Source organism: Herpailurus yagouaroundi, unplaced genomic scaffold, assembly GCF_014898765.1.
Source record: "Herpailurus yagouaroundi ecotype Mexico unplaced genomic scaffold, PumYag 183, whole genome shotgun sequence".
Classification (NCBI taxonomy): Eukaryota; Metazoa; Chordata; class Mammalia; order Carnivora; family Felidae; genus Herpailurus; species Herpailurus yagouaroundi.
The window spans coordinates 11,233,941-11,259,873 of record NW_024412414.1 but is presented as its reverse complement, the minus strand read 5'-3'; the positions used below and the strand labels follow the sequence as shown (position 1 = coordinate 11,259,873).

General features: G+C 40.8%; 1 protein-coding gene across 2 annotated transcripts in view; it reads right to left on the bottom strand.

Moving 5' to 3' along the window:
- The window catches only part of IL5RA (interleukin 5 receptor subunit alpha), a 35,619-nt gene extending 14,198 nt beyond the window's left edge, over window positions 1-21,421 (bottom strand). The window contains exons 1-10 of one of the 2 annotated variants that reach the window (XM_040492130.1): window positions 20,820-21,419; window positions 19,429-19,572; window positions 16,305-16,359; window positions 15,678-15,762; window positions 14,037-14,182; window positions 12,835-12,973; window positions 9,644-9,797; window positions 9,382-9,569; window positions 7,192-7,337; window positions 3,734-3,872 (exon numbers count right to left, since the gene is read on the bottom strand). In XM_040492130.1, the coding sequence (XP_040348064.1) occupies window positions 3,734-3,872; window positions 7,192-7,337; window positions 9,382-9,569; window positions 9,644-9,797; window positions 12,835-12,973; window positions 14,037-14,182; window positions 15,678-15,750 (985 nt within the window). In that variant the 5' untranslated portion in view covers window positions 15,751-15,762; window positions 16,305-16,359; window positions 19,429-19,572; window positions 20,820-21,419. Of the gene's footprint in view, window positions 1-3,733; window positions 3,873-7,191; window positions 7,338-9,381; window positions 9,570-9,643; window positions 9,798-12,834; window positions 12,974-14,036; window positions 14,183-15,677; window positions 15,763-16,304; window positions 16,360-19,428; window positions 19,573-20,819 lie in introns of both variants that reach the window. The other variant, XM_040492131.1, reaches the window with a different exon arrangement.
- Window positions 21,422-25,933: the final 4,512 nt, after the last annotated feature.

The following is a 25,933-nucleotide window of genomic DNA, read 5'->3' as shown; positions in this document are numbered from 1 at the left end:
TGAAAGAGGTGATATTGGAGTTGGGCTGCTGAGTGAAAATGGAAGGGGAGGGCTCCAGGTGCCATACACACAAGGTAGGAGAGGAGGAAGGTTGTCTAAAGGAAACGAATGTAGCAACAAAACTGCCTGATAGACTGCAAGCCAAGTATAATTATGGTTGCATCCCCAAGGGGTAAGGAAGAGCCATGCAATGTGTCCCAGAGGGGCCCGGACTTCCTATTATGTTTATTAATCATCTTGATGAAAATGGAAAGTCTGCATTGATTAAATTCACTAATGATCCTAAACTGAGCAGGGGAGTAAATTCTAGAAACGATGGATTTGTAAGGTGAATGGTAATATTAATCAGCTCATCTTATGAAAAGGGTGGCAGTAAATGAAATGGGATTTGCCATAGATAATGGCAGTGAGGCATATACCTGGGGGGGAATTATAATGAGCCTAGTTCCAAACTAGGAAGCTGTTATTTAGGAAATAATAATGGGAGGAGAGCTCTAAAGTGGAGAGTGAATAATAAATTAAAAACAAGCTCAAAATAAACTGTCATTATGGATCACAATTTCACTCTCAGCATTTTTGTGGTGGGCTGAGGGAGTGTAGAAGAACCTTGGGGGTGCAGCATAGACATCTTGCAGGCCAGGAAATGGGGACGCACAGAGGTTAGGCATGAGCGACTCATTAGGGGTGGCAAAACCCAGGCACACTCCTTACCACTCTGTGCCCTGCAGCGGTGACAGGAGATCGTCACTCCTGAGACACCTACGTGTAACACCACTCTCGAAGTCTGTTCAGATCACCCGGCTTGTGAGGAGTTGTCTTTTGCCATCTCTAGTTAGGGTCCTAGAGCTAGACACTGGCAGAGCCATGACTAAAACCTAAATTTCCTGATTCGTCTTTGCTTAGTCTGTAAGTTCTAAACTGCCCACCGTCAACACTGACCTGAACTACACAATTCAAACGCTCAGAAAGCAGAACTGGTGTCTTACCCTGGGTTTCTACCTTGGTTTCCACCACGTTCATTTGAAATCCTTGGACGGCATTAAAAAAAAAAAATCTCAAACTCAGAAATCTCAATAATTTGGGCCCAAGTTATGTGCCCCTGGGGAATAACATACACCAGTTTCTTTCATTTGTCCAAATGCAAGTAATGAAAATTAAGCTTTGATCACAAGCTTTTGATAAAATGAATAATCTTGTTAAAAATTTCCTGGGGCTCATAAATGTTTCTTCTGTTTGTTTTGCTCTTGGTAAGCAAAGTGAATTTTCTTTGTGCAGGAGCAGCAGTGTTGAGGGGGGTCCTGTGTGTGTCGGGTCTGTTGAGCAGGTTGGGGCATCAACCTCGGGAGGAGGGTAGGGAGGGAAGACTGGCCTTGGCAGAATTAGGAAGTGGGTGCAGTTGGCCCAGTCTTGGTTCCTTTTACCTCCTTTGTTGCGCCTCTTCCCAGGAAGGCTCCTGCTGAGCCCTGTGGGGTGATTTTGGGGGCCATCCCATAAGGCTGTGCTGATTGGGTGAAATACAAGTGCAGGAGGTGCAGTTCCCCTTAACAAACTCTGCAGCTCTGCAGGGCCAGCCCCACTGAAGACTCAGAGTAACTCTGAAATTCTCAGGCCTCTCCTCATGTCTCCCAGTCTTCCGTGGAAATCTACCTGAGGCGCTCTAACCTGACTCACGTCCACAGAGCCTAATGGGTCACTGCCCAGGATTTTCCTAAAGAGCCACCCATTAGCCTAAGTGAATGAATTAAATGGAAAATTTTACAATAGGCCTGGAAGAAAGGTCTCCTTAAGGATTCTCTTCAAATGAGCATTGAATAGCCCATAGGAAGAGTGAGAGGTAACATTCACATGCTTGACCCTCCATAACCACGAAGATAGGTCCCAGGATCTCATAATTGTGTAATTTGTTCAACACCTTGCAGCTTGCAGAATCCTGCCACTCCAAGGCATACTGCTAGGAGTTTGGGCCCTACGTTGTGTCAGCCTCAGTTTGAATACCATATCTGCCACTCGCGCATGCAGAGTTAAACAAATTGCCTATACTTTCCAAAACCATTTTCTCATCTGCAAGTTAGTGCTGTTGATACGGTTAACACAGGTAACTCATGTAAACATTTAGCAGTGTTTGGCAAACCGCCATCAATAAATGTTATCTGAGGCAATCGGTTTTTAAGTTCATAGTACCCTGGGAGGTGGGTGAGGTGTATATTATCTTCTTTGTCCTGGGAACCCATGCAAAGTCATAGAGAAGCGATTTGTCCAAGGCTATGAGGTCAGTATGTGCCAAAGCTGGGTGTTAAACCTGACCTATCTGGCCAAGGTTCCAGAGTTCCTTCCGCTGTTCTACATTCTTATAGATCTTACGCAGCACTTAACCACGTATGTCCACATCCTCAGGCTACATGGTTGCAGTACACACAAGAGATCTATTAGTTGTTTTTCAACTGTCCACTTCTGTCCTAAAAGGTCTATGGATACCCAGGACACCCAGGTGGTAAGAAACACAGGCTGTGAATTTTCTATCTTCAAGCGGCAAGGCCACATCTCTAGGTCATGGGATTGCCATCTGGAGCTGAGTAAGCATGGGAATGTGCCCTCACTTCCAGAGCATCCATGGAGTACTTCATTACCCTTCACAGACCCCACAGACAGATACGGTGATCTTCTTGCAGAGTAAACTAGCGATTTTAGTCATAAAGGAAAACAGCTGCAGAACACAGAAGTCCAGGCTACACCCAACCCTTCTGGTCCCCTGTGTCTGTTATCCTGAAGGCCCAGGAATGGGTCCAGATTTTGCAGGCCCTGAGTTGCTTCAATTTTGGAACTTTCTTTAAGCAAAGAAACAAAAATATGAAATCAAAATTAGCTGTGGGAAAAATGTAGAGATGGAGCTTAGATTAGTAGTTGGCAGGGGTTAGGAATAGAGACACGCAACAGAGATTGTGTTTATAAAGGGGCAACGGAAGGGATCCTTGCAATGGTTGCATAAACCTGCAAATGGGGTAGAATTGCATAGCGCTCAATACACAAAAGCATGCATATAAAATTGATGAAATCCGAATAAGATCAGTGGTCATTACCAGTGATAATTCTGGTTGTGATCTTGTACTATAGTTTTGTAGGCTGCTACCCTTGGGGTAAAGTGGATGAAAGACACATGAGTTCTCTCTGTATAATATCTCGCAACTACATGTGAATCTACAATTATCTCAGAAAGCTTAATTATTAAAAAAAGAAAAAAGGATAAAAGTAGAATCAGATAATCCAAAAACAAGGCGAGAGGGAGTGGTATGGAGCTTTAGCAAGGCTCATGCTAGCAAGATGCTTGAACATGTAAGCTTTGTTGACTTAATGGTAAATCTGTCTCTGGTCAAAAAGGCAGTAGACTGACAGAAGATCAGCAAGTTTAGATCGCTAAGTGAATGTGTACACTTTCCAGGATCATCTGCTTTAACCATGAGGAAGGTCACTTGCTTTAAAATAAACAGAAGAGGGGCGCCTGGGTGGCGCAGTTGGTTAAGCGTCCGACTTCAGCCAGGTCACGATCTCGCGGTCCGTGAGTTCGAGCCCCGCATCAGGCTCTGGGCTGATGGCTCGGAGCCTGGAGCCTGTTTCCGACTCTGTGTCTCCCTCTCTCTCTGCCCCTCCCCCGTTCATGCTCTGTCTCTCTCTGTCCCAAAAATAAATAAAAAACGTTGAGAAAAAAATAATAATAAAATAAACAGAAGATACTTACCCACGTATATAGGTTGACTCCACTCGCTCCAAAACCCCATCTGTCTGCACATAGAACTCACGGTGGCTCTCACTTGAACAGAATACTTAGAAATATCATCAATTATTGAGATGAATGCATTTGTCATCAGTTTTTCTGTCTGAATGGAGAAAATAGCATTATAAGACTCTCTGGACACAAAATTTAAGAAATGCCAGTTACCAGAAAAGAAGGTCATACATAAGTAATCTCACTCGCTTTTATGTGACCCTTTTAAAATCAACAGGACCCACATTGCTGAGTTTATTCTAGAATGCTTCAGTAGAGATGTGTCACAGTTATCCTTCAGGGGAAAGTGATCTTGTAATCAAAATAAATAAAAACTCATTGGTAAGTTCTGGATGATTTACCTGGGTCTGTTTAAGGTTTCCAAATTAAAAGACTGGGGTGGCCTATAGCAGAACGCATAATCCCCCTCATCTTGTCCTTCCATATTCTGTAGCCAAGTTAGTAAACAATATCCGTTGGTTTCCATCTTAATCAGCAGGCATCAGCAAACTAAAATGTGGGGGCCGGTATGGCCAAAAACATGCTGTCTGTTTTTGTAGGGCCTGTAGGCTAAGAATGGTTTATACGTCTCTAAATGATTGAAAAATATCAAAAAGAGTATTTCATGACACTCGAAACTGAAATTTCAGTGTCCACAAATAAAGTTTTACTGGAACACACCCATGCCTATTTATGTATTATCTATGGCTGCTTTTGTTCCACAATGGTAGAGCTGAGTAACTGTTACAGAAACCATATGGCCTGCTAAGCCTAAAATATCTGGCTCTTTACCAAAAAAAAAAAAAAAAAAAAAAAAAAAGCAAAACTCCTGATCCCTGATGTGCAGGAAGATCTCAAACAACTGGAGCATAGGGGAAAGGAAAGAGCAGAGTCATTGAATCTAGGAAAGGCTGGGTTTGAATCCTATACCCCAAACTACCTGCTGGACAACTTCCTTGACTTCTCTGAGCCTCTGTTTTCTCATCTGTAAAGTAGGCAAAGCAGCACCTAAGCATGGATTATTGAATTAAATGGAATTGCCCTTGTAATTCCAAGTTTAAAGATGTACTAGGTTGAATCCTATGAAAACTGCCAATATTCAACCCACTTTTGATGAGCAAAAACAGCAATATTGGTTCAATATAATAATATGTGCTTAGTATTAATAAATGCTGGTTTGCTACAGGCAACTTAGAGTTACATAGTCTGGTGTTGAAACAAGGCTGTTGTCTCACAAATGAGACTGTCTCTGATATTCTCTCTCCCGGTCAGTGTTCACACCACTCAGCTAATCCTTTGGGCCCCAAACCAGAGATGTGCCCATGACACCTACATCTTACATTCTTCTGTGTGTGTTTCTCCTTTGTTCACCCTGCTCCACGACCACTGCCTGATTTATCTTGTCGTGTTTCGCTTGGACAATTGCCATAGCCATTAACCCAATGTGCCTGTCTCCACATGGCCCCTCCACCTGCATCCAGATTTCATGCTGTTACCAAAATTATTCTTTGATTTTGCAGATGTGGCCAGAATTCTGAATGAATAAAACTCTTCAATGGCTTTCAGCACCTATGGCAATGGCTTTAAAAAGAGAAACCACTCCTTCCCCGCCCTCCCCCCAAATTCCAGTCATTCTGGGAGAAGTCACAGTGTGGAATCTAGAGTTACTATTCCAATGTTGGCTTTATGTCCAGGCCAATTCATTTACTGCCACTTGGCTGAAGGAACCATGCTCTTTTAAGCCTTTGAGTTATGCCTTCTGCCTAGACCCCCTGCCACTTAAAGTGTGGTTGGCGGATTGGTGTGGGTCAGGAGCTGTTTATTACTGATTCTCAGTGAGGTAAACACAGGAATAGAGACAACAATTTAGGGGCTTTTGTAGCAATGTGACATTGCCACAGCATTCTAGCCCATGAATGGGTGTGTCTCTGGGCATATTTGATTTCCCTAGCATTTCATTTTTAAGCTATTTTCCAAAAGAAACAATTCAAAATTAAATTAGAAATCTAATTAAAAATTAGGAATTACAAATTAAAAAAAAGAAGGTCTTTTAGCATTGGTATTTTGGGAAGCACTGGCTACAAACTACCCATCCTTCATGATTTCACTCAGTTCTTCTCAGTGGGGGCCCTAACTGGTTGCTTTGCCCACCCCCTCCTTTGGACCCGTATTGGCCCTTCCTTTGAGGTGGTGAGTGTGTCCACTAGACTAGGCCCCTTGATGGCAGAGACAGTATCTTCTCTTTTTAACTCCCTCCCCGAAACCAGTGGGTAAATATTTGTTGAATCAGATTGGATGGAATTGAATTTGCTTTGCCCACTGTCACTGAGACATGAGTTGTAATCCCAACTTCCCTACAGCTTTGCCAGCTTGGTGACTTTGGGCAAGTGGCTTAATCTCTCTCTGCCTCACTTTCCTGTGTAATGGGGATGATAATTACTTAATGCAGTTCCTGGGAGGACGGAATAAATTAGCATAATAAAGGTTGACACATAGTTGATGTTTCAGAAACGCTGGCTTTCCTCTCAGTTCCTGTCTCTTGAACTCTTTGTCCATTAGTGCTTATGAGTATATCTCAGTTGTGGTGAGATACATAAAACAGAAAATTTATCATCTTAACTACGTGTACAGTTCGGGAGTGATGAGCACATTTGCACTGTTGTGCACCCACTCTCCGGCACGCTTTCATCCTGCAACACCGAAACTCTACGTTAAACAACAGCTCCCCCATGGCCCCTCCTCCCAGTTCCTGGAAACCATCATTCTACTCTCTGTCTCTCTGGGTTTGACTACTCTTGGTATCTCACATAAGTGCAGTCCCACAGTATTTGTCTTTTGGTGGCTGGTTTATTTCACTTAACGTAGTGTCCTCAAGGTTCATCCAGGTCGTAGCGTGTGTCACGGTCCCCTTCCTTGTTAAGGCAGAACAACAGAGCCCTGTATGTATACACCACAGTTGGTTTATCCATTCATCATCTATCAGTGGACAGCTGGGTTGTTTCTTCCTTTTGGCTCTTGTGAATAATGGTGCTATGAACAGGGATGTACAAATTTCTCTTTGACACCCGACTTATAATTCTTTTGGATATAAACCAAGAAGTGGAATTGTTGCATCACACGATGATTTTCTTTTTGATTGTTTGAGAAACCTCCATACTGTTTTCCATAGTGGCTGCAACTTTTCATATTTGCACCAAAAAATAGTGTTACTGTGTTTTTTATGTGATCCTTTGTGCTATTTTGAACCAAAAGTATGTCCTTTCAAGACCAAAAGCCAGTAAAGCTTGGTTTATTTTTACAAAACTTGGGTAGACACGTTACCTTTGACCTTGTTAGTTCCAAGCTGTAACCACAGCTGTTACTGAATATAATTTTTACAGTGTTTCTAAGAGAATGCTACTATCAAATATTGGAAGGATCCAAAGAATTACCTGGAAGTAATTTTTCCTTGTGTTGTAAATTTTCACTTCATATTCAAAGCAGTGAATTGGAAAGGCAGAAACTGGTTTTTCCCACTGAATTGAAAGACAGGTTCCTTCAATCTCTGCTGTGACATTCATTGGAGGATTAATGCGATCTAGGTTAGAGAATAAAAGGTCAGTGATCTAGGCTGATCAATCCAATCCACTCACACTCCCCAAGGCATTTCTGAGATACAATCTTCTCAAGGATCTACCTTCAGGTTTTAATTAACTGATCTCCAAGTCGTAGGACCCCAGTGGCTCACAGATGACTCTCATAGTTGTAGTACTGAAGAGATCCTGCCTCTAATCTTAAAGGATTCCTATTCCAAATCACACTGAAGGGTTGAGTCCCTTTCCGCTTCAGCTCATTCCAAGACCCATCGCACCATCCCTGTTCCTCAAGCTGGACCAAACTAGGTAAACCTGACCCTAGAGAGAAACCCTGGAGCTTCCACAAAGCACTGCCCCTGCTAAGCAGGTGTGTGGCTCTGGGTAAGAATCTCCTCATTCTGAGCTTCAGTTTTGTTTCATTTTGTCTCGTTTCGGTTTGCCTCCCCCCCCCCCCCCCGCCCCGGAGTGGTACGGTTCAATTTTCTCTGCATAAAAAGAATGGGCCACATTTGTCTAACAATTGTAGAGCTCTTTCTCCTGACTTATCACCTGATTATCTCATAGCCTTGTGATGTGGGTAGAAATTATTTTTAAGCGAGTGCTCTTGTCTCAGGCTGTGTGACTTAGATCTCACAATTAATGAATCATAGGGACGATCTAAGAATGGGATGTATTGGTTCCAGAGCCTCCCATTCCCTAGGCAGAAAAATTTTCACCAGGAATCTATTTCTTTTAGTAGTATGAGGAATTTATCTCTAATAAACGAAAATCATACAGGAAAATGAATCCCTGTGGTCTGTACCAGGTTGTGCCCATTTTCATATTAGTATGGTTTCCCATGTCCTCCTCAGCATAGTTTATTACTTATTTTTAGGAAAGGGACATTTTTAGGTCATCTGAGAAATACACTGTTGAATAGAATTATATAACCTATTTTGTGAGCTGGTTCTTTAAACCAAGTTATATACTTCATTTGATAGAGATATAGATAAATCATGTCCCTTTAAATAACACCTTGTCTATTTATAATTATGTATCATTACAAGGCATTGTTCTAAGCACTGTAGAGTTCTTAACACACTTAATTTTCACAAAAATTTTGCAGGAAATATTAGTTGATCCCCATTTCTTTCTGATGAGAAGACCGAGGCACAAGGCAATGACCAGCTTGTCTACGGTCACTCAGCTAGTGGGTGGTGGAGCCAGGACCTAAGCCAAGGCAGCCTGACTCCACAGCCCATGCCAGTAAATACATTACCGCTGAAATCTTGAGGGTTAGTAACAAGAATGCTGCGTAAAAGGCTCCTGATGAATTTCATTAATACAAGCATCTAGGATGAAGGAGACTACAGTATTTCTATTTTGAGAATGGAGCCAACGAAACCTTAAATAATATGCTGACATCTGAGAATCCCTATGCTGAGAGAGACATTTTAGGACCACCTGGAGGAGACAGACCAACGTGGCAAAGGGTCCTAAGAGGAAAGCATGAGAAATTGGGGGTGGGGAGCTTGGGGAAGAGAAATCTCAGGATGAGAAAGCTTGCTGTATTTTGCTAGCTCTGAGACCATCTTGTGGGGAAAGGGATGAGAATTATTTGGAGGTACCACTCCATCACAGCACCAGAAACTTCATGAAATGAGTCAGAGTTGAAAAATGAAAGGGATACTCCCTTCAGCAGTGGGTTCACATTCCCTGGTTCAGTGATTCTCACATGGTGGAGATTCTGTCCCCCATGGGACATTTAGAAATGTTGGGAGATATTTTGTTGTCACAACTGCAGGGAGGATGTTACTGGTCCAGTAGGAAGAGACCAGGGATGCTGTTAAAAATCCTGCAAGGCACAGGACAGCTCCCACCAGACAGTTACCCATCCAAAATTATCAGTATTGCTGAGGCTGAGAAAGCTTGCCCCTGTGATTGTCAGGCAGGGGACAGATGATCACTTAGGGTTGAAAATTAGTCAAACCACGTGATCTTTATAAGCCCTTCGAAGCTGAGATTCTGCGATTTGGTTAGTCCAACTCTGAGTTAAGTCTACCTTACCGATTGCATGAAGAGCAAACAGCTGATCAAAAGGCTTGATTGGAGCATGCTTGCTTGAGCCATTAGCATGCACTGCGAGTGCCTCACTCCCTCTGCTGCTGATAAAAGTCTTTGGAAACCAGCATGCAGTATTTCTGTTCAGGGTGTCTCTCCTGTACTCCTGGCATTCTTCGGTCCAGGAGCCATACCTAAATCAAAATGCTCATAAGTTTTTAAGGCTATAGGAAAGAATGCATTTACTTAAGTACAAGTAGGTACTCACCTATAGTAGAGAAAATACTGTGTATCCTCAGGGGCATCCTTGCCAGCTAGCCAGGAGCAGTGAAGAGAAACTTGGTATGGCCTTAAGGGAGTATGATTATTCACTGTGGTGTTTGTGGTACATGTTAAATTCACAATCGAGGTTCCAGGAGACCCTAGATGGTCAATAAGGTGGCCAAAAATAAGAACAAAATGTTGCCATGACAGTCTTTAAATCTCGTACTTCCTCTGAAACTGTAGTGATTGGGAAGGTCTTACCATGAAAAAGTAATTGTTATCACACATTGATAGAAACCTATTTGCAAAGGACCAGCTCACTGTGGGATGAAGCTAGGATTTTAAAGCCTGAGTTTCTGACAATAAAAAACCTGTGAGGGCACCAGGGTGGCTCTGTTGGATAAGCGTCTGACTTCAGCTCAGGTCATGATCTCACAGCATGGGTTCAAACCCTGCGTTGGGCTCTGTGCTGATAGCTCAGAGCCTGGATCCTGCTTCCGATTCTGTGTCTCCTCTCTCTCTCTCTGTCTCTCTCTCTCTGCCCATTTCCCATTCATACTGTCTCTCTCAAAAATAAATATTAAAAAAAATTTTTTTAAATGTTCTGTCTGGTGTGCCTGGGGGCTCAGCCGGTTAAGCCTCTAACTTTGGCTCAGGTCATGATCTTGCGGTTTGTGAATTCAGGCCCCACATTGGGCTCTGCACTGACAGCTCAGAGCCTGGAGTCTGCTTCGGATTCTGTACCTCTCTCTCTCTGCCCCCCTCCCTCTTGTGTTTCTCTCTCTCTTTCTCAAAAATTAATAATAATAATAATAATAATAATAACCTTCTGGCTACTTGGGGCTAAGGGGGTGTACATGTGGGATATGCTTGTATGAAAATTTAACTACAATAGATTGTCATTCAGACCTTGGTGCCCAGCAACCTTGGTATTATAATACCACATCTTTCCATAGCTAACTGTGACACTTTAAGCCCTACTTTTCTGGGCCTCAGTTTTTCCACCTGCAAATGACAGAGTTGGTAGAGGAAGGTCTCCAGGGCCACTTCCATCCGAGAATCATGGGAGTCATTGTGTTGCATCATGCAGATGTCATGAATAACACAGATTGCTGCTTGGAAGGAAATGGGTTCTGGCAACACAGCATCATAACAACACTTCTTTGGAGATTCTGTGCACACTTGCGTGCTGAAGGCCTCTTCAACATGCAAAGATATTAGAGAATCTTGTGATTTTCCACCATACCCATCACGTTACATTCCTTTCTGAAGATGATTTCTGAAGATCTCTGAAGATCGTTTGTCTGGAAAGCCTTGTTTTCATTTCAAACTGCATTGTCACCACATTAACTGGTGCTGTTCAGAGCACACTGTGCTGACCCTGGTCTTGTGGTTGCTCAGAGGAGGGAAGAAGCACTTTGGGCTGAGGGTCGGGAAGGACCTCATCAAAGTGAGAGCCTTTTGACTGAATCTCAAACAACAGAAGGGGTCTCTTCCCCTTAGTTTAAGTCAATTGTGCGATCATATTTATCGCTGGCAGCCAGTGTAGTTCAAGGGGGAGAAGAAGACAGGCCCCTTTTGTCTTCAGTGAAGTTAGAGAAAAGGGACATTGGCTACGGTGTATTATTACCATGTGCTGTCAGAGATGTTCGCTTGTATATATCCATATACAACAAACATACATAATTTTGTGTCTATGCCTTGTAGTAAATGTACTGTCCATGCACTAAATAACCAGATGCTCCATGCCCAAAGTACAGTTTAGACTCTTCCTGAAATCTGTTTGTCTCTCACCTCTCTTCCCAGGAATTATTTGGTATGAATTCAATTTGATTCAAGGGAGAATTAACTTTTCGTTAGTGTCAACGTGTAGTGGCATGCTCAGAGAATAATTAGAATCGCAGAAATGTAATTCTGAAAGCTGCATTACTGGTAGAGTCCTGTTACTTACTGAGACCTGGAAAAGCACTCTAACGTAAGACACACAAAGGTCTGTATCCTGTGTCTACTGTGGATCAGTGTCTGTACTTGGAATCATGGCCATTGTGAATTGGCTGCTATCTGGTCTAGGCCACATGTTATAATGAATAAACGGGAAGATCTTTACAATGTTGCTCTCAGTCACTGGCACAGTTCTGGAGGTATGTTGCTTTTTCATTCAGGGATGTGACAAGACAGTGGTTGAACGATGACCTATGGGCCAGACTGGCTAAGACAAATTGTTAGGAGGAGCACTCACATAACCTGGGACTTGGTGATCCTTCTCTCTTTACTCTGTGTGTGTGTGTGTGTGTGTGTGTGTGTGTGTGTGTGTTTCCAAGGGTTTAATCACAAGTATCACTGATTCTAAGTATTAGAAACCCCAGTTTTCCACAAAAGGACAGTATACAGACAGTGGGAGCTGTCTTCTTTCTTCATGGCAGGTTGTTCAGTCTTGTGGTTTCTATGAACCATCAGCAGCTTGCTTCAATTTGGTATGAAAAGTCATAGCATTCAGAACATACACACACACACACACACACACACACACACACACACACATAAACATATATATGTACTGCTTGTTCTCCTGGCTGTAATCAAGCATGAGACACTGTCCCTGCTCCCAACAGGCTCCTAGTCAGAGGTGGCAGGATATAAATCTATTTGTGAAAGATAATGTCATATGTGCCAAATGAATAACACAGCCCATGAATGGGTTCTGGGGAGAAAGCATTCTTCAGTGTATAGGATGAAAAGTATAAGGGCTTTATAGAGGAGGTACAACTTGATCTGGGCTTATACATATGGGAAGGATTCAGGAAAATAGAAGTGAATCCAGGAAAGCAAAGCCTCCTGGCAAGAATAGGCTGTCAGGTGGGGGTCAAGGTTAGAAAACTGTCTGAGAAAAACTGAGGAATTGTGTAGGGTGTGGTTGGAAAATGTCTCAGAGAGACCTGATGGGTCCTGAGTTCCCTGATGACCCTGTGACCTTTGGAGCAGGGCAGTGATAAGTGTAAGCTATGTTTGCAGGGGTGCAGCAGATGGGATTGGCAGGTTATGACAATAAGAAGTGATCACAGCCTCAGGACGATGAGGAGGAGGAAGGACGCTTGGCAGGAACTGCTGACTGACTCCAGAAAAGTCACTTGTCCAACTTTCACCACACCTGCACCGTCAGGAATACAACAGGAGGCCATTAGGAGCCTGCCTTACCAGGTGGGGCTTTAAGTTCAGCAGAAACCCAGCGGCTTGGTGGGAGGGGCTGGCCGTTCCAAGGGACCGTCTGCACACTTGCTGAAAAGCCTTTATGAAGAACGGTTACCCGTTTGCTTTCAGTGTTCCTGGTTTCATACTAAAAATAAACCCCACAAGTCATGATACATAAAAGGGAAAGAGCATTCAGAGAGCTATTTTAATCCAATAGGCATTTTCTTCCACTTTTTAAATGGCACATAAATGAAACGCAATTAAGTACTTTGGCTAGAAAAAAAAAATTAGGCCCGTGGTTTCACAGGTATGTAAATGCTTATCCTCAAAGTCATTGAGTGATGAAAATATGCACAGCTTTTTGCATACCATTTGTACATCAACAAAGTCTGATTTTAAAAAATAAGCGCCTATTTGGGATTCTCTCTCTGCCTCTCTCCTACTTTCACTGTCTGTATCTCCCTCAAAATAAATAAACTTTATAAAAGTACAATAATATAATAATTCCTCAATGATACATGAAGACATCCTTATAAAAACAAAAAACTGTAATTGAGGCACACATTTACTACAATCATCATCTCTAGTGTCCTAGTCTCTTCCCCAGAGGTAACTTTCTAAAAGAAAATTCTCTAGAATTCTGTGTTGACTGAAAAAATAGTTACTACCAATTGCTTCTCTCTTTGTTTGATTTTACTACGCATCTCCTAGGTATCAGGTGCCTTCACGTATGCCCTGTAGTGGGATACCCGAAAAGTGCATCTCCCAGACCTAGAGTGGTTGCCCAGATTTGAACTTGGCCTCTCTGGTTAGGCACCCGCTGCCTCCCACCTTACTCCAGCACTCTCTTCTCTTTTTCTCTTTGTCTATTTTAAAGGGAACATAAAACCCGTATCAAATTCTTTTATCTTCAAAGTGACTAAACTTTCTTTGCTTACTGAGAGAATCGTGGCAAAGTTAGAATGTTCTGTGCTGCTGTTGAATGCTAACCAACATGCATGGTACCAGATCAGGGTCTTTTCAACAGACACCCTACTCGGTTGGGCACATTCCAGAATACCCTTGAGTCAATTCCCCCCCCCCCCCACCTCTCTCTCTCCCTCTCTCTCTCTCTCTCTTTGTAACTTAGAATTTCATTCAATAGGGAAAATGCAGTCAAAATGAAAATTTGCCTCTAAATAAAGACAGCTGTCAGAACAAATACTTACGTCTTCTTCTTGTGGAGCATTTATTCTCACATGATAGCCTAGCTCTATATTCACTGGCTCTTGATCAGGATTTGATTCCCAACGCAAAAGAACTTGGGAAAGGCCAGTAACTTTGATAGTGAAGTTGGTAGGTGGGAGAAGTAAAGCTGTTGATGAAAAGGACCAACATGATATTCAATTGTATGGAAGTAGCACTTTTAAATTTTAAAAACATTTTATTGTATAGTATAGGATTTTAGGATTATTAGAATATATAAAACTCAAATAATGTTGGAAAAAGTTGCTTTAAAACTGCTTTTAACTCATTATCTTTCTAATTTTGCCCAAGTGTTTACCTATAACATATATAGGCATTTTACTGAAAAATGAATATCTCAATATTCATTATAACTATACTTTTCAAACTGAGGGCCATTTATCTATTAATTGCCTGGGGAAATTTATTAGTTTGTGGCTAGAATGTTTTCAATGACATGGAAGAAAATAGAAAATATCAGGGAGCTTGAAATATAATTACTGTTCCGTGAACCTCTTGTTTCCACTACATGAATCTACTTAAATATTTGTATATGCACTGGTTCGTGATGTACAATTAATTTATTTCTCATTATGATTCAAAGTCAAAAAAAATGCGTGAGTGAAATTACACATTTATAGAAAAGAGGGCTCTTTTTTCTTTAATGAACCACTCTGTTTTCAAAAGAAAAGCTTTCCTTTAAACTACCAAATCAATGCCTGTTCATTTTAGAAATTTGGGAAAGCACAGGTGAGTAAAAAGAAAAATTGCCTAAAATCCTGCAGCTGAGAATAGTGTTAACACGTGATATATTCATTACTTTTTGTCCTTGGTATACATTGATACAACTTGTTAATTCCCCCCCCCCCCACAAAACTAGGACAACATTATACATACTATTAGGAAACAGACTTATTCATTTGCTAAATGGTTCGGATGTTTCCACTAACTTTTAATATTTAAGAGCCTTCTATAACTCCTACTTGATGCTTGCTGCATACAGCCTTGCAGGGTTCTGTCTAGATTAGCTGTCCATTATGTTACATAAAATCAAATGTTTATTACCTTAGTTGCATGAGCCATATTTCAACTACTCTGTAGTCACTTGTGGTTAGTGGCTACTACATTGGACAATGTATATATAGAATGGTGTCATTATCATAGAAAGTCCTCTTAGACAACACTACTTAGGGACCATGTGACAATTTTCTTTTTCTTAGACTCTGTCAGTACACCATATCCATAAATCAGTAAGTTTCTGAACCACACACGGTGGAAGGTTTTTATTCTTTGGTTATGAGGACTTGTAACCATCCCCTTGTATGGGAAGGCATTCCATGTGTGGTCACCAGCTCCAGCTTTGTTCCATAGTGTCCCATAATGCCTGTACACCCGCACATGGAATACGATTCCTCCTGTAGCATAACATTTGCATTCCAGCCAACTTTGCTTTCTTAAAGTATAGCATGTTTAAAGAGTTGTATTCTGATATGAATAAATATTCTCCTTTTAAAAAATCCACACAGAATTTCCTAATTGAGGATTATTTGGGAGAAAATAATGTCATCATTTTTGTGATGTATTTTTGTAAAGAAACGCTACTGAACTTAATAGATGTTACCTACATTTTTTATCAGAAAGTGAGTCTGCTCTCAGTATCACTGTAGCCCCCAAGAGAATCAGTAATGCAGGTGCCATGATAATCACATCCTGTAGGAAACAGAAGGATGAAGATCCAAATCACCACCTGTTACCATTTTTAAGAAAAACTGGCAGTTACCTTTTAACATAAAATGTAGTCATTTGCCCATTTGACAAACAGTACTGAACAATCTGTTATGTGCTAGAAATACAAATATGAATGAACAAATCTTGAGTCTTATCCTTAAAATGTAGATGCATAGTTGGAGGGGCAGAAGGAAATGTAAGTGATTAATTGTAGTCCAGTTAAACATTGTTGCAATAAAGGTGTGAATGGAGCACAACAGGGGCACATAGACTTCTGAATTGACTCGTGAAGAAATATCTAGAGTGACAGAGAGGGCAAAGCCAGAAGCGCAGAAATTATGTGGGAGAGGTATTGAGCGAAAGACCACAGCAGATCTTTGAATAGTAAAAACTCCTGGGCACAGTTAATCAGACTGAAAACAAATACCATAACAATTTTCAATAATGAGTATTTAAATATAGGCCCAGAAGCTTAAGTCTAAAAGAATCCCAATGTGGGAAAGAAAAAACTTTGTATCACAAACCTGCAATAAACTTCTGGTACTTTGAGCTGTGGAGAGGCTGAGTTTTCTGATGAATCTACGTGGGGGCAGGGCATAAAAGGAATGAGAAAAATACTTACAGGTCCGAGGAAAAATAAAAGCCCATTTCCACCTACTTGAAATAACTGGACAATGAAAATGAGAGTAGAAATGTTCTAATAACTCAGTGCAGCGGTCTGGAAAGAGTGGGTATCATGCCAGCATCTTGTTTTACAAGTCGTCAAAGAAGAGATTTGATCCCTTATTGGGATCTATAGGTTAGAAATCTTGAGTGTTTCCTCTGAAAACATGGAAGGGCATTTTTCATATGAACTGGATTTCAAGGCATAATATCCACAGCTTTCCCCTGTTGTGCACCGCCCTTACTTTGGCAAAGCACTTCCTCCTATTCTCTCACGAACCCCTTTGATTCAGTGGGTGGCCCACAAGGCTATTGACCAATTTACAGTGAAGAAAAGGAGTCCGAAAGGTTAACTAATTTGCCAGTGGTCAAACAGCTAATAAATGATGGAATTTAGACCCAATCTTGGGTTTTCTAACACCAAAGCCTATGTTCTGCACTAATTTAAATGACTTCTAGTTTTCAGTTTAAAAATTTATTTAAAAAGGGACTCAATCAGAAGAGCATGACTCTTGATCTTGGGGTTGTGAGTTTGAGCCTTCCACTGGGTATAGCAATTACTTAAAAATAAAATCTTAAAATATTTATTTAAATGGGTTGGTATTTTGCAAATATAATGCTGGTAGAACCACAGAAGACAGTCTTTGTCTAAGTAGCAAAACAACCCCCAAAACAAAAACAAAACAAAACAAAAAAAACAAAAAACTATTTTTTTAGCTTACTATTTAACCAACTTACTACTTAACTTACTACTATCAGTCTTAACTTGGTAATGAAATTAGTAAAATATCACAGTATAAAAGATAGAGACAGCATACAAATCCTTCAATTTCTTTTTCAAATAAAAAATACTTGTGATAATAATAACTTCTTTTACTCTGATTCCATACTGGGTAGAAAAAGAATTTTTAAAATGGCAATGACCATAAAAGCAGGTATTTTAATACTTTAAAATTTTTTAACAACTAAAAATGTTAATGAGTTAAAGGGAAGCATTAGTAATTTACTGAACCTGAGAAGCAAAGATGCAAAAATAAAACCAAAAAAAAAAAAAAAAAAACCCTTTAACAAACAACACTGTTTGCTCTGCAACTTGAGAAGGTCATGTCTTTGAAATGTCAGCACTTCCTGAAATGATATCGTATATGCTCTAACTTTGCACTAATTGTCATTAATAGGAATTCCAGGTCAGAAAAAAAATGCAAAATTGATATTCCCTAGTGACTTTTACTGACGGGCAAAGTAAGTAGTAGGTTGTAACCAAACGCCTATATTTGCCCTTTGCAGTTAAATAATTGACATGATGAAACTGTTGATTATCTAAGTGGGGGAGATAATTGAATATTTTACATGACCAAGAACCTTCTCTTCAGATTTGTTGTGTACTGATTGTATAGCTGCTGAAAACAGAATTACTTTTCATATTTGCTCACTCACAAATTTTTCAGTGGTTAACTTTTTTGCTATAAAACAGCCATACACTTATTTCCACATCTCATTGTGATAGTTTCTGTTCAGTAAGGTGATGCTTTTGAAGGGAAATCACTTGTCATATAAACACAAGATACCCCAATAGAAGTCTAAATATTAGTGAGAATGACAATTTTTTGTCAGCTAGACAAATTCCCCTGAAGACTGGATATTACTGGAGCTTCAGCAATTGATGTATTTTCCACAATCCTGTGTGTTGTCTTCTGTTCCCTGAAAGCTCTTCCAGCTTCTGTCCATGGCCCCTGAGTATTTCTAGTCGCACGCATAGCAATTAGCCTTTGTAGAAAAACAACCCACATCTCTCTGGGCCATGTCTCTAATACAAAGATACATTGTTCGATAGATGTCAACTGGGCAACATATCATTGTACAAGAATAGAGTACATCTTATCTTAAAAAATACATCAAAATGACAATATGATCAATTACTTCTCATGGCTGCCAATTAAAATCTACAAGAATACGATCAAATTGTCAAAATAAGATTCAGACTAAGCAGAATGAAGCAAACATGGATTGCCTACCTACAATCCTCATAAATACAAGCTCAGCCTTGTAGACATATCATAGGCTACTCGTTCATGTGACATTTCATCGAGTCAATGTAAAATTCCTCGAGTGCTCTCTAAGAATCTGGCTTCTGGTAAGTGTTAGATTCTTTGAAATTTGGAAGAAAACAGGAGTACAACCTGTCACACTACAGATGTTTCCAGAGAGTTGGGTCAAGTTTTGGCAATTGGCAATGGATTTCCCCAGTGTTCCTAAGAATTGGTCAAATTCTACCGAAGTTCAGACTTAAACACACTTTCCCCTCTTTGTTCCTTTTCAACTTATTATTGTTATTTTTTTTTTTTTTTGCCTGGGACATTTGTCTTTAACCAAAGTTGTATATGCAACCCTGTTTTTAGAGCATTTTTGAGTCATTTGTGGTGACATTTAATTCCAGACTCACGCTCAGTGTACAGAAATTGAAGAGTAACTGAGAGGATTCATGCTCTGTTAGGCTCTTAAAAGTAGAGAGTTGACTTTGTACTTCCTCTTTTTTTTCCTGTGCAATGTAATCAGCAATAAAACTCATTGAGGGAGGAAGAATAAATAAATAAACCAAGGTGTAACATGCAAATGGCACCTTTAGCCCTTAGGTATAATGCATTACCGACCCCACCGCCCAATGAAAAACTGTGCAGGCTTCCTAAAAATATAAATGAGTTATAAGGATCCCATATAATGCATGATTTTTTTTTTTTTTTGGATTTGGGTGAATTGTCTGAAGTAGTCATAAAATGTAACTCATGGGTTCAAATTGTTGCCCTATCTTTTGCCATAAATGATCTTTTGCCAAGGTAGAAATGGTGTTGCCAAAATGAGCAGATAGAAAAATAAGCAAGGAGGACTTTGCTGCTAATCTCCCAATGGTGATTAAATGTCTGCCATCTAATCGCCCGTGGTGTGATGTGTCATCCCACATCCAGGATCCCCCCTCCCTGGGCTTACCTGCCTCTGGGGATCCTCTTGTTTCCAATGAGCGTGCTCAAGAGCAGAATTCAGGGACTAGGTCCATCCTATCGGTGCATTCAGCTGCAGCCCCAGCACCTAGCACAGTATCAGGCACAGGGCAGATGCTGAATGTGTCTGGCCCTGTATATAAAAGAGGCAAATTAATACAGTAGCCTCACCAAGTCAAGCTCTGTAGGGTAAAACCTAGCATGCGGACAAAATAGACCACAGCAAGGCAGGCTGGGCGCATGTAGCAAGGATGGTCCATTTGTGGGAGGTGTGATACATTTGGTACCTTGCCTAAAATTTCCCTAAGCAGCATTTCAAGTACCGAAAACAAATGAGGTGATTTGATGTTCAAATCTTTATTATGTTTTGAAATGCAAGCTTTTAACCAATAGCTACATACATTTATATATTTTTTCAATACAAAAGAGGACATAACCTTTCGTACAAAATAAAAATTGTACCAGGTAGTGAAATTTTTGGCATGATAATTCATTAAACTGGGTATCAAACACATTAATCAGTAATGGCTTTGAAAGCAGTCACTGTCATGTGTTTATAAATGTTAGGCCATAGGGTACTGAAGGATTTTGATTTTTCTCTGTTTATTAAATTTTTCCTTCAATCCATTTCTTCTGTGTGTGTGTGTGTGTGTGTGTGTGTGTGTATATATATATAGTAAGTTTGTAACTTTGAGTAAATAGTTCACAAAACCGAGTGAGGTATTTCAGCTCTTTAGATTTCAGCTATTTCATTTTTTTGTACATTTTATATCAAGTCAAACAATCTTCAAAATCCCAGAACCCCCAGGAGAAACAAAAGGCTGGATGCCTTCAGTTAGATGCAATGCGATCTCCTTTTTGCAGCTGTTTCTTAATTTGTAGCTTTCTTAATTAACTCTGAAACTTCCTCACCAAGATATTTAATTAAATCCTATGCCCTGTTCTCCAAACTCATGTATTTTCTGAGAAATCTTGGCAGAGTATATATTTTCATTTTAATCCCTACAGTGTTTGCGGCAGTGGCAAAGCAAGGCCCTGTAATAAGTATCAACAAAACCGTAGGTGTTTTGTTAGTATGACTCGCCTTGCCATGGGTTTGCCCTCCCCAGCTACTTGGCCAATATACAAGAATAGAACGCTGTACTCAGAATCAATATGACCTGCCTGATAGACATTGTATATAGCACCATTATTGGTTCTGTCTCTGCTAATAATAGTTATGAGGGGTTTTGTTTCCCCTTTTTATTTAAAAATTTGCCATATATTTATAAATTATTATTTCTCACTTTTCTTATCCCCCTCCCCCCACCCCCACGTAATGAAATTGTTAGGAGGTGGAGCACAGGGTCATCTTGGAGGGGAAAAAAGGCATTTACTCACTTTGCGATGAATCAGCCTTGGATCCCCACTTGCTGAGAAGTGCGGTGGCCATGCCATCAGACGCAGCTGCAGGGGCATTGAAAATGAATCTTATCTCTAGCTGCACTTTTTGACTTAGAGGAGGTTCTTCTTTATTGTTTCATCATCAACAGCTGTAATGGTTACAAACTCACAGGCAGTTGGCTTCACAAAGGGAGGGAGACAAGGCTCCTCTCAGTATAGATCCAGGAGCATTTGTAAGAGCAATGAGGGGCCAACCCTAAAGGAAACTCCCAAGTGAATGAAATGAAAGAAACTCTCTTGTGCAGATAGCCACTATCTGATAACGGTCTCGTCTGCGTTTTCCTTCTCCTTCCAGATGTTTGGCTCTGCTCAGGAAATGAACATTTATTCCTGGGTGGCAAGGTAACCAAGTTTTCGGCGGGTACTCTCAAGCATTGCGTTCCTAGGATCTTTATATGTTTCATTCAGCGAAGGTATGTATTGTGCCCTGGTCACCTACACAAGTCCAGGCACAGAATATGACAAAAAGAATGGCGCCCCAGGAACAGGTCTTGCTTCGTGCTGAGCATTAGCCCTTCCCTGCGTTGCTAGCAGGTCCTGTGCCTGCAAGTGCATGTGTGTGCGGGGGAGGGGGATCAGGGGGAGGGGGGTCAGGGAGCGTTTCTGGGTGTCATAAACTGTTGGCAGCTGGAGCCTGGCTTGTACAAATGACGACAATGGCAGTGTGGGCCTGCGGCAAGGCCCGGGGCCTTCTACCTCCTGTCATTCCCCGGTTCCCAGCAGGGCACCTCACTGTCCTCAGTATGCTTTAAGTAAACTCGGTTGCTTTTTCCTTTTCTTTGTTCCATTTCTGTCCAGGAATTTTGAGGTGACTGACTAGCAACACTAATTTAAACAAAACAAAACAAAACAAAACAAAACAAAACAAAACAAAACAAAACTGTGGCCCAGGGTGTGTGAATGGATAAGAAAAGCACTTATCGTGTTTAGCATCTGAGCCGGATACTAGTCGTTGCCTTTGTAAGGGGACCTCCAGTCTTACCCCAAGGAGCTGAGTGATGATGGCCCGTGAAAAGCCAATGCAGGGGGAGTGGGAAATAATTTGGCAATTGCCAGGTGAGATCAATTCTGTGTGCAGGGTGGGGAACCACAGGTTCCCTGAACGAGCCTTCCCAGGAGGCTCAGTGTTTATGATGAGTAAGGACGGTGAGTGGGGTTCTTAAGGTGCCCGTTGTAGCAGTTGCCAAAATGAAACTGGAGCAATCATTATTGGATGACCTAAAAAATGTGATTTCCTCTGGGGAAAAGGAAAGTGGCAGAAGGAACAGAGCGAGATCCATTTATTTGCTAAGAATTCCCCAGAAAAGTTGAGGTGGAGTATCAGCCTCTGACCTCCTCTTTGATGTCCCACACATCTAATTTTAGGTGTAGCATACTTGTCACTATAGAAGCCCTAAGAATAGTTATTAATAATTTGTGAGGGCCATGGTTTCTGGCCTCCAAGTTTGCTTTCACGTTCTGTTTCTTACATTCATTTACTCAAGAAGTATTTACTGAATGTTGCGGCTGCAGGAAGTTTTACCTCAATACCCGGGATTCGTTGTCTTGCAGCTTTGCAGAATGAATAGGTGGACACAGAATAAAATGAGCAGCAGAAAGGGTGCCCAGGTGGCTCCCTCGGTTGAGCATCTGGCTTCGGCTCAGGTCATGACCTCGTGGTTTGTGGGTTCGAGCCCCGTGTCAGGCTCTGTGCTGGCAACTCATAGCCTGGAAACTGCTTCAGATTCTGTGTCTCCCCCTGCCCCCTCTCTGCCCCTCACCTACTAGTGCTCTCTCTGTCTTTCAAAAATAAATAAATGTTAAAAAAGAAAACAAAAAAAATGAGCAGCAGGCGAAAGTTTATTACAGTATAAGATCAGAAAGGAAGAATAGTATTAAAGAAAGCTCTCTTTACAGAGAGGGGGCATTTGAAAATGAATGTCTGACTATAGGCAGGGGACTTTGTTGTATAGGGTTTGGGTCGGCCCCCTTCCTTCCCCCCTTGTTCCTTCTCAGGCTCTACCCTTATTGGCTAGGTAACTCCAAATGCCTAGTCAATCCTTTTTGATTGGCTCGTTTCCATTGTATGAAGGGTGGTCTATGGCCATACTGTTACTTGTGGGTCATATGTCTTATGGTTTACTTATTTTTAGTCAGGTTTTTTGTTAAATTCCTGAGGGAAGTCTGAGGGGGAGTGGGTGGTGTCTTGTTGCATTCTTAAGAGGAACCTTATGACTGAGAGAGTTTGCTTCAGGTCAGATGTTCCCAGAAGAAATGTTGTAAAATATGTGTTTTTCCCCACCTGGAGACCTTTAAGCCCTAGCCTCTCCCTTTCTGCCTATTGATTCCTATCATACTGCTATGCACAGTTCCAGGAACTGTTAAGGATATAAAGAAAATTAGATCTGGCTACTACCCTGGATACCATCTTCTTGGATATATGATCCTTTATCAACTCTACCAATAATAATTTTTAAAATGTGCTCACATTTTGTCTCCATGTCCTATTTCTACTTTAGCCTGAAGGAAAGTGAGGACTTTGTAGAGTTCACTTTTTGTGGCAACAATTTTCTTCCTTAGAATAAAGTGTAAATGTCTAAAAATGATATGATGGAACATGCGTGAAGAATCCCCCAAATTGTTTTTGTTGTTTTTTTTTTTAAGTGAAATCCAATCTATCTGTATTCTTTTATTTTATTTTTTTTAATATTTATTTATTTGAGCGTGAGTAGGGGAGGGGCAGAGAGAGAGGGAGACAAAGAATCTGAAGCAGACTCTAGTTTCTGAGGTGTCAGCACAGAGCCCAATGCAGGGCTCGAACTCATGAACCATGACCTGAGCCCAAGTCGGAAGCCCAACCGACTGGGTTTAGCCAAATAGTATAGGTGAAAATATGAATAGGATAACAGGAGCTCAGGATTCAGTGGCTCCACCTGGGACCCTTGTTACTGAAGCTTACTGAGGGTATGTATTGCTAGGAATCCATTCCATGGAAATAAGGTGAATTGTAGACCAAGATGTATTTGAGAGAAAAAGAGTGAAATTCATGGTAGCTTTACTTGTAAAAAGTAATACAGGGATGATAGAGAGATAGCTTTCAAAGGTTGAAAGATGTAGATAATAAGTGCTATGGAAAAAGGTTAAAAACAAGAGGAGAGCAAGTGTACACAGATAGACAGATTTTTTTTATGATCTCATTTTTTGATCAACAGACCAAACTGATAGGAGTGGTTATCTCTAAGCGGTAGGTTATTAGTTAGCTATTGCTACAGAACACCCACCCACAAACACCACAGCAGTAAACATTGATAAGCATTTGTTTCTTGCCCAAGTGTCTGACTTTTGACTAGAGCCTGGCTAAATTTGGCTGGCCTCCAGATCGTAGAGTGGGGTCATGTGCGTTCGAAGCATCTGTCCTTCACTTGGAACCAGTGGCTACCCAAGGCAGATCCTTTTTACAGGTGATAATGAAAGTACAAGAGAGCATGACCAACTGCACAAGGCTGTTTCAAATATCTGCTAATGTCATATTCACTGACATTACAAGAGTCAGAACAGAATACATGGCCACACCCAGGGTCAAATGGACTCAGCCCGCAGTATAGTCCACCCACATGATAAGGCCATAATAAGGGTGTGGATGTATACAACTGCTAGCCAGCAGTGAAGAATGGGAACCAATGATGGGGTGCCTGGGTGACTCAGTTGGTTAAGCTGCCAACTCTTGATCAGGTCATGAATTAATGGTTCATGAGATTGAGCCCCACATCAGACTCTGTGCCAACAGTGGGGAGCCTGCTTGGGATTTTCTGTCTCTGTCTCTGTCTCTCTGCCCTGCCCCTGCCCGGTGCTCTCCCTTTCTCAAAATAAATAAGTAAAATTTATTAAAAAAAAAAAAAAAGAATTGAAACCAATGGTGTATCTACTGTAGTGGGATGAAGATATTCTTTAATTTCTTCTTCTGCTCCTGTATACACAAATATTTTATTCTGTATAAATGGAGGAGAATAAAGCATTAGAGACATGCAGATCAATGGAGTAAAACTGTGAGTCCAAAAATAAGCTCTCACATTTATGATTGATTGATTCTTGATGAGGATGCCAAAATAATTCAATGGAGAAAGGAACAGTTTTTTGACAAATGGTGTGTAAATATGCAAAAGAATGGTGTTCAAGCCCTACCTCATACTATGTTCAAAAATTAACTCCAAAGAAATCAAACACTTAAAAGTGAGAACTAAAACTATGAAATTCTTAGATGAAAATGTAGGCATAAATCTTAACCTCACATTAGGCAGTGGTTCCTTAAACATGACCCAAAATCATAAGTAATGAAAGGTAGATACATTGGGCTTCAGCAAAATTGAAAGTTTTTATCCTGCAAAGGACACTAAATGAAAAGACAACCCACTGAATGGAGGAAAATATTTACAAATTACATATCTGGTAATGGACTTGTAACCAAAAAAATACAAGAAAATCTTCTAACTCAACAATGAAAAGACAAATACCCCAATAAGACTATGGATAAAGGATTTGAGTGGATATGTCTGCAAAGGAAATGTACCAATAACCAGCATATACATGAAAAGCTGCTCAACATCGTCCATCGGAAAAATGTAAACCAAAACCATAAGGAGGTACCTCTTCACATCCACCAGGATGGTTAAAATAAAAAGGACAAATAATAGTGTTGTTGAGGATGTAGAGAAATCAGAACCCTCATAGACTACTGGTGGGCATGTAAAATGGTACATACACGTTGGAAAAGTCAGACAGTTCCTCATACGGTTGAACAGTCACCATATGACTCAACAATTCCACTTGTAGGCAAATACCTGAAAGAATTGAAAACTGAGATTCCAAGTTCTCAAAAATTTGTGTGTGAATATTCACAGCAGTGTTATTCATAATGGCCAAAAAGTGGAAATAACATAAATGTCTGTCAACCAGTGATGAAGAATATGTGGTATATCCATCCAATGGAATGTTATTTAAGCAATAAAAACAAAGTGCTGATAGATGCTGGAACATGGCTGATCCTCGAAAACCGGAAGCTAAGTGAAAGAAGC